The 9,352-nt window shown below is 42.9% G+C and overlaps 1 protein-coding gene across 3 annotated transcripts in view; it reads right to left on the bottom strand.

Annotated features, from left to right (window-relative positions):
* SEPSECS (Sep (O-phosphoserine) tRNA:Sec (selenocysteine) tRNA synthase) overlaps positions 1–7,688 on the bottom strand; it is a 43,618-nt gene extending 35,930 nt beyond the window's left edge. For 2 of the 3 annotated variants that reach the window (XM_059674173.1, XM_059674183.1), the window contains exons 1-4: positions 7,421–7,688; positions 6,336–6,490; positions 2,677–2,795; positions 1,620–1,778 (exon numbers count right to left, since the gene is read on the bottom strand). In XM_059674173.1, the coding sequence (XP_059530156.1) occupies positions 1,620–1,778; positions 2,677–2,795; positions 6,336–6,490; positions 7,421–7,534 (547 nt within the window). In that variant the 5' untranslated portion in view covers positions 7,535–7,688. The remainder of the gene's footprint in view (positions 1–1,619; positions 1,779–2,676; positions 2,796–6,335; positions 6,491–7,420) is intronic. The other variant, XM_059674192.1, reaches the window with a different exon arrangement.
* Positions 7,689–9,352: the final 1,664 nt, after the last annotated feature.

Below are 9,352 nucleotides of genomic sequence, written 5' to 3'. Positions count from 1 at the left end.
TTGTTGGTGTTAACCGCCATCTTTCTTGGCAGTTAATTTGCATATCGCCCTGATTAGCCAATGGGAAGCGTAGTGGAGGTACGGTTAATTACCCTTTTTGTCTTTTATTAGATAGGATATATATATAGATGTCCTCTGTGATACTAGTAAATACCTAACAAAGCAAAACCTAGGATAAAAGTAAAACCTAAAGGTTTAAGTCTCAGAAATTGGATAGAAAATAAACCTGGGAAATTTTGCACATAAAGTTATTATGCAGTCTCATCTTCAGTCTTCCCAAATACCAAATCTAGCAGCAGGCTAGATTCATGGATTGAAAAGCCTAAAGGATTTAGAAATCATTTAGCTCAACTCACTCATTTCAAAGATAAGGGAGCCAAAGTTCAGGAAGATTAAGTGGTTTCCCCAAGGTCACACAGCAAGTTAGAGCAAAGTTAAGAGCAAGTAGTTTTCTTTTGAGTTTCAGAATCCACACCAAGTTGTCTGCATTCTATCTACAGAAATATAAAACCTTGGCCACTATGAAGTCATCACTTCAAATACGTGGTTCAGAGGTATCCAGGTTTTTTAAATACATACCTTCATAGCTATTAAAACAAATATACAAACTTTACTTAAATAAGTAGTTCCCTGAAGACAGCTAATTTTTACTGTTTTTTCAAATTCTCTAGACCCAACTCTATTTTGCTTTCAAGCAATTAAAATACAAGTTGTGGTGTTTTTTTTACAAATACAATAATCTTGCTTCCTAAGAATAGAGGCTATCCTGAAAAAGAATAAACTATAAATCATAGGCCAACATCTTTTGGGAAATAGTTTTCAGTTTTTCAATAAGGCAGTCTTTTCCAAATTCCAAGAATGTGGTTATCAATTCTTTGGTTAATAGGATGCAAATTAACAGACTTGATAACTTTACACCATTTAAAATAAATCAGTGTATTTTTTTAAGTCTATCAATTTCTGCTATATGTCCCTATTATAAATCCTTTTACATGAGTTTCTTTAGGATTATTTATGGAGTTCAATTACAGCCCAATACTGTTCATTTCATACAACAGACTGAAGTCATTCAAAAATAATGTTAAATTCTCAAATTTGACTTGGCACACACATGCATGCGCATGTACAAGCACGCACGCACACACGCGCGCGCACACACACACACACACACAGAATGGAATGTCAGTCAGTCTTTAAAAAGGAAATTCTGACACGTAGTATACCATGGATTAAAGCTTAAAGGCATAAGTAAAATAAGCCAGTCACAAAGGTAAAATACTCTAGAGTAGTCAAATTCATAGAGACAGAAAGGAGAATGATGATTGCTAGGGAATGGGAGCAGTGGAAAGGGGCAATTACTGTTTAATGGGCAGAATTTCAGTTTAAGAGGATGAGTAAGTTCTGGAAACGAATGGTGATTATAGTTGCACAACAATGTGAATGTACTTACTGTCATGGAACTGTACATTTTAAAATGGTAATTTTATGTATATTTTATCACAATAAAAAGAAATAGGTTTAGTTTCTTTTCATTTATATATCTTTACATAAAAAGTTTGAAATGTCTAACTGTGATACTGAATACATTATACTAGTATACAACATGTCTCTTCTTTTACCTGCAGTGATCATGGATTTAAAGCAGGACTTCTGGTCTATTCGTGGCCATATAATATACTTTGCCTTTGGTCTTTTGTGTCGTAATGTCAAGAAACACAGAGTTAGACTCATACCAGTTGCCATAGGCACTACAAAGCAATTGGTCACTGAATGGACACCTAGGAATAAGAAGTAAAACAGAAATTAGTTACTCCATTGAAAAACCAGCTTTCTTCTTGAAGGAATTATATACTTCCAGCAAATAATAAGAGTTGTAGATTTAGTGCTGCTTCTTCTTTACTCACTCTCAGGAAGCTCACTGCCAATTTCATCCTCCATGCTTATGATCTGATTTTCTATCTTATTCTAAAGGTTTTTATATATACATTAGTGACCTGGTGCACAGATTTGTGCACATTGAAAGGAAATTTATTAGAAGGTGGCTGGCGGGTGGGACTGGGTGAGATGGGCCGACATGCCCTGGAGCCACCTTCCCATGGTCCCTCCCCGGCCAGGCACACCTGGGGCAGCACCATGGCTCGAAGGGTGTCTGCGGAGTGAGCAGGGTCCCTCTGGCAGGTGGGGTCCCTCAGCCTGGCCTTCGGGATCGGCCGAAACTGGATCTCCGACATCCCCAAGGGGTCCCAGAGTGCGAGAAGGCACTTGGCAAAGTTGCTGTCATACAGGGTGTGGAACACAAACACAAGTGTGCAGTAAACCAGATTTGGGGCCAACAGTGCCCCAGCAACAACATAACCCACGGCCAAAGGTGGAATCGCATGGCCCTGGGAGGAATTGGGCTCCCTCCTCTCTGGTTCCGGGGTGCGTCACCCGAGAACTGCTGCTGCCAAGTCACCACAGCTCAGCAGCTTCTGCAGTGAGCGTCTGTCCCCTGGTGGTCAGTGTGCATCATACCTACCAACTGGTCGGATGGTCGCTTAGCCTTTTATATATATAGATAGATATGTCTTCTCAAAAATCATTTGTATCCTTTTTGAAAGAGACATTAATAAAAGAAAGTAGGCAAAGTTTGTGTGGCTGGTCAGCCAAAAGTATTATGAGTAACACAGTACATACCAGCCATCTTTATGATGTCCAGGACCAAAGAATTGGCAATTTTGTTCAAAAGGCTAGAACCTGCAGCTTTAGGTTGCACAGCAGAAATATCACCCGATCGTCCAATTCCATGAATGAACCTAAGCAAAAAATGGGCCAACAACTGGACAAAAATATTCAATGTTCTAAGTAATCCATTGTATAAGTATACAAATGCAATAACCAAAAAAAAAAAAAAAGTGCCAGGAGCAATACTTGACTATTGTAGATATATTGCATAAACTATTAGTAATATGAAAATATCCTATTATGTTGAAATAAAATCATCGATTTTGCTCTCTCCTATCTAGTCTCCAAAGCTGGCCACCATTAATTCCTTTTCTCCCTATGCCCATAACATACTGCCACACCAAGAGATGGAGTCTAATTCCCTCCACTTGAATCTGGTCAAGCCTTAGAGACTTGCTGGGCCAGAAAGAAAGTAGCAGAAGTGATATCTGGAACTTCTGAGCTAGAGAATAAAAAGCCTTAAAGTTTCCTACCCAGGCTCTTGAAGGGCTTGTTCTTGAGAACTCCCTCTTGTACTCCACATGCCCTCCTAGGAGAAGCCAAAGCCACATCGAGAGGGCAACTGGGCTCCCAGCAACCTAAGTGTGCCAACTTGGATAAACTGCTCCGTTGAACCTTCAGATGACTAAACGCTCAGCCACCATGTGACTGCAACCACATGAGAAACCCAAAGCAATCATCACCCTGCTGAGCCCAGTTTACCTACAGAACTAGGAGATGATACATGACTGTTTCAAGCCACTACGTTTTTGAGGTTTGCTGTGCAACAATAGAAAAGCAAAATATCTGCAGCGTTAAATTCTCTTCTTTCTTTCCTTTTCCCCTAACCAGAGCAGGGGACTAAGTTCCAATGGAGATGAGTTGATATTGCAAATACTGCCTTAATCCATTCTTTGAAAATGCATGTGCTAATCCACTCATTTTAAATTAGATGGTATACACTGCTTAAAAATACCTCTGAATATTCTTCAAAATCAAAAATCTATTTGTAATTTATAGTTAAATAGATCAGAAACTCTGCATATTGGAATTATCACAGAACACTAGTGTCACACTTCATTGCCACTAAAACATCATGTACAAAGCATTTTTTAAAGGTAACTGTTATCAGCCCATTTTTAACATGAATTTTTCACCCAAGTTATACATTAGTTATCGTTAGTTTTAACTGCAATAAGGTTTTTCTTTTAACTGACACACATAATCTGTACTAGTAATAGCCTAGGTGGCGTCACTCCCTCACACATCACGCCCTCACGTCGTCACAAGATGGCCATGCACACAGCAGAGGTGGGGCCCGGAGGAGGAGATGGGTCATGGCAGGGCAGGGCAGTTGTGGGCAATCAGGCCAGCATGGGAGGGCAGTTGGGGGTGAACAGGCCGGCAGGGGAGGGCAGTTGTGGGCGATCAGGCTGGCAGGGTAGGGGAGTTGGTGGCGATCAGGTGGCAGCGGAGGGCAGTTGGGGGCGATCAGGCTGACAGGGTAGGGGAGTAGGGGGTGAACAGGCTAGCAGGGGAGGGCAGTTGTGGGCAATGAGGCGGGCAGGGAAGGGCAATTGTGAGCGATCAGGCTGGCAGGAGAGGATTGTTCGGGTGATCAGGCTGGCAGTGGAGGGCAGTTGTGGGCAATCAGGCCGGCAGGGGAGGGCAGTAGGGAGCAATCAGGCTGGCAGGGGAGGGCTGTTGTGGGTGATCAGGCTGGCAGGGGAGGGCAGTTGTGGGCGATCAGGCCAGCAGGGGAAGGCAGTTGTGGGCGACCAGGCCAGCAGGGGAGGGCAGTTGGGGGTGGTTGGGCCAGCAGGGGAGGGCAGTTGTGGGCAATTGGGCCAGCAGGGGAGGGCAGTTGGGAGCCATCGGGCTGGCAGGGGAGCAGTTAGGTGTCAATCAGGCCAGCAGAGGAGCGTTTAGGGGACAATCAGGTTGGCAGGCAGAAGCGGTTATGAGAAATCAAGCAGGCAGGCAGGCAAATGGTTAGGAGCCAACAGTCTTGGATTGTGAGAGGGATGTCCAACTGCCAGTTTAGGCCCGATCCCAAACTGGAGAGGATGCAGGCCAGGTTGAGGGACACACGCCCCATCCCATGCACGAATTTCGTGCACCTGGTCTCTAATTGACATATAACATCATATTAGCTTCAGGTATACAAAATAATGATTCAATGTTTGTATATATTGTAAAATGATCACCAACAAGTCTAGTTCACATCCATCATCACACACAGTAACAAGTTTTTCTTTTTTGTGACGAGAATTTTTTTTTTAAAATATATTTCTTTATTGATTTCAGAGAGGAAGGGAGAAGGAGAGAGAGATAGAAACATCAATGATGAGAGAGAATCATTGATTGGCTGCCTCCTGCACACCCCCCACTGGGGAACAAGCCCGCAACCCAGGCATGTGCCCTCGGCCGGAATCGAACCCGGGACCCTTCAGTCCGCAGGCTGACGCTCTATCCACTGAGCCAAGCCAGCTAGGACTGTGACAAGAACTTTTAATATCTACTCTCTTAGCAACTTTCAAATATACAAAACAGTGTTATTAATTATAGGCAACATGCTATACATTACATCCCATGACTTATTTATTTTATAACTTGAAGTTTGAACCTTTTGATTCAACTAGAAGTTTGGTGTTTTTGATTGAAAAAAAAATTCAACTATGGGATAGAAAATATCATCATGGAACTTTTCTTCAACTAAGATTATTCAAACCAGACTGTTAAACCTAGGGGTTGTCAAACTTCAGTAAAATTTTAAATCATGGAAGACAGGAGTTTTCATTTTAGAGTTTACCTATATTTCACAGAAAGGTAGACTAGAGAAATGACTATATTTGAAACCACTGTCAATTACATGGTTATCAGAATTGATGAAAAGCTTTTTGAAAAAATGTAAGATAACTTAATAATCTAATATTAAATTTAATATACCCTTTACTACATCTATCACGACAAAGCAAGGTGCTTATAAAATGGGATTCAGTTTAGATGCAGATAAACAATGATTTATAGTTCTATCTATATATCATTCTCTAAAAATACTTGCAACTGTAGAAAAGAAACATGGAAAATCATAAAAAACCTTAAGATATTTTAAACTCGTACAAATAATAGGTTTATTATGTTAATTGTATTTTTTAAATATGTTTTATTGATTTTTTACAGCGAGGGAGAGGGATAGAGAGTTAGAAACATCTGATGAGAGAGAAACATCGATCAGCTGCCTCCTGCACACCCACTACTGGGGATGTGCCCACAACCAAGGTACATGCCCTTGACTGGAATCGAACCTGGGACCCTTCAGTCCACAGGCCGATGCTCTGAGCCAAACCATTTAGGGCAGGTTAATTGTTCTTAACAGAACATAGAGCCAGTGTTGTTAACTACCCAGAACCTGACAAGAACTTTTACCCTGCTGTCTTGAAGAGCACCTATTCAGATTAAATTGTCGCATCTAAGTTTACATGCCCATTTGAATAGGGAAGAAATAGATTCTAAACAGACATTTTATAATCTAATATGATGAATACTGCCACCATTGTTTTTAGCAAAAAAAAAAAAAAAAAAAAAGGCAAGGAAAGCAATGTTTTCACAGGCTATTTAAAAAAAAATACCTATAATGACGCCGAGCAACTAAAGCCGAAGCCACTCTCCCTTCCCGTTCTCCCACACCACAGTTGCCCAGGAAATTGTTGCTGTCCATGATCGCCAGTTCATGTAGAAAGAGTTCGAGCGTACTTTCATCCCAACCATCCTCTGGACATTTGCCCTTAAAACAAAAAACACATAATTATAGTGAATTATAATTTAATTATTATTTAAGATGGTTTCGCCATTCCTTAGAATGCACCTCGATGCATTTTAAAACCTTTCCATGTGTCATTTTGCCATGCTCCTTGCTGTCCAAAATTCAGATAGAAATTCAGCACCAATGAAGAACCCTCAACTAGGAAGAACGTTTATGTTATACTACATTACAATGATCTACAGATTCGAGAAGGAATAAATAAATAAAAGCGATGAGATTTACTCCGATTTAAAGTTGCAGTAAGTTAAGGTTACTGAAAACCTGTAAAACCTTATCTTCAACGAAGATTCTTCAAACCAGACCGTTAAAACAGACACGGCGGGGGGGTGGGGGGGGCGGGAGGGGGCATGAGTGAGGGGGATGGGGGACAATGGGGGGATAAGGACACATTTGTAATACCTTAATCAATAAAGGGGGGGGGGGGATCTAAAAAAAAAAAGCTACAGGTGGCCAAACTTGAGTGAGATTAAATTCGGAAATGCCGTGCCCTGTGATGTTCCGGGGCAGCTCTTGGTATATACCGTGACTTATGAACACGTGTTCCCCGAGTTCTGGGCAAGAGTGAAAGGCGGGAGGTGCGACCTTGGCCCTTTCCGCAAACAACAAAGTAAACCAACCAGGACTTCCACTCGCTTCCGCGTCCCCAAGTTACACGCAACGGGACTCACAATCTCGGCCCCGCACACGCCCTAATGCACTCTCCGGTTTGGGGGCGCGGCGAGGTGGAGAGGGAGCTGCGCGCAGCCAGTCGGCATAGCGCCTGCCCCGCTGCGAGACCCTGGGGACAGCTCCCCGCCGGCAACCGGAAGCGGGCGAGGCTGGACGCGGCCGTCCCAGGGGGCGCAGCGGAGCGGGGGGCGCGGCGGCGGGCAGCCACCGACCCCTCCGTACCTGCTCCAGAAGCAGCCGGATGAGGTGCTCGTGCGTGCGGCGGGCCTCACAGCCCTGCCGCACGTAGGCCGGCGACACCAGCCTCTCACCGGCCGCGAAACTCTCCGGGTTCATATTGGCGATAGCAACGGTGGCGTTAGAACAGTTGACACCGGGACGAACACCCAATAAAACCAGGACGCCACTCGCCGCCCAGACGGTACGGCAACGCCTAGGGCCAAACTTCTGCGTCTCGTTCTCGCACCTGCGCAAAGTGCCCCCGAAAGTGGACCCGAAACTGGTGACTTGGCGCATGCGCGGCGGGCTCCCGCGGGGCTGAAAATTAGCCCCGCCTCGCTGCCTCTGATTGGTCAGGTTAATCCTTGGGCTTTCTGAGCCGGACTTGAAGGACTTTGCACTCGTGCAGAAAGGCTGAGTGAGGAAAGGGAAGGGCCACTGCGTGGGGGTTTCGAAAGAAATAATGTCCTAAGTTACCCTGTGTCCCAGTCCTGTTGAAATGGTGAGATTTGCGCCGAGTCTGTGCTTCAGTTTCCCAGATTCCAGGACATTTCATTCAACTTTCATACGTCTCACAAAAAATAGGAAAAGCAATTCTCACTCCTTTTCTCCTTTGCACTACAGAAGTTTTAACCCTACTTCCCGCAGCCTTATATGACAGACATTTGTCATTACACACACACACACACACACACACACACACACACACACACACGAATGTAAACTCTCTACAGACAGGTGCTTGGTTTTTACTGCCATACCCACCCCCACCCCCACTCCCAAGCTCCTAGAATAGTGCCCAGAATACAGTCAGGGCTAATTTTTTTAAATTTGCATTAATGATTTACGTTGACCATTCAACAACCTAGTGCTAGGTGCCGGAGATACAGAAATGAAAAGGCAGGATCCCTGCCTTCGATTTCTTTTCCATCTTCCCTTTAGGTGAATCTACAGTAATTCCAGATATTGCTTTTGTCCTGGGGCTTGCTAGAGCCCATTTGCACTGGTTCCCACTTGCTTGCAAGAGCTGATGGTTAAATGTTCAGTAATGTTGTGAGCTGGTTTTTAAATGTAGCTGTTCTTTAACAACAAATTAGATAAGTTTATAATTAAGTTAACTGTATTAAAAGCAAAAGTAACAAATACTAGAACTCATCACTTCCTAAGTGTTTTACTGTATTTTACTATTACCTATGCTTTTGACATTATTTACGTCGATTGTATTTGTATAGGGGAAATGGGATGTAATGGTGTGCTGATGCACATCTCTATCCATCTTTCTTTTTAGGTGGCATCATGTTGGTAGCTTGAAATGGGGGAGTATTTACACCATGGAAACCAGCAAATGCTGAAAATCAGGCCCTTATCTCTCTACCTCCTCCCCACCAGGAGTCAGTGACTTAACATGTACCAACTCACCACTGTTCCTACTGCATGTTCTCAGGGTATCCTGCCATTTATCAGCCATGGTATTATCCAATTGCATTTCAGTTGTTAACTTTCTGTCTTCCTTAACTAGACTTGGAGCTCCTAGTTTACAGGGCTATATTTCATATCTGTGTTCAAAGCACACACATAATAGATGTTCAACCGATATTTGTTGAATGATGTAGACAATTTGAGAACTGTAAAACTACACAGAAAGATAAATTGCAAAAATAGTGAGGAATTAGCTTATTTTTTAAAAAACACTCATTGGCCTTCAAACTTTGGAAAAGTTGAGATCTTACTCCCAAAATGCAACTATTTTTACAACTTTTCTTTTGGAAAAGTCTTCAAAGCTGCTTTGTAGATCACATGCAGGATATGCAAAAAGCCCAAGATCCATCTCATTACTGAATGCACACACTAGGCTTTGAGCCAGCAGGTTCTCTCACATTACTCACCAGTCTTCATTTGGAAAAATGTTTGTTTCCAAAATCTAAATCCATCAAG

The sequence above is a fragment of the Myotis daubentonii genome, chromosome 1, assembly GCF_963259705.1.
Source record: "Myotis daubentonii chromosome 1, mMyoDau2.1, whole genome shotgun sequence".
NCBI lineage: Eukaryota > Metazoa > Chordata > Mammalia > Chiroptera > Vespertilionidae > Myotis > Myotis daubentonii.
This window is presented reverse-complemented; position numbering and strand designations above follow the sequence as displayed.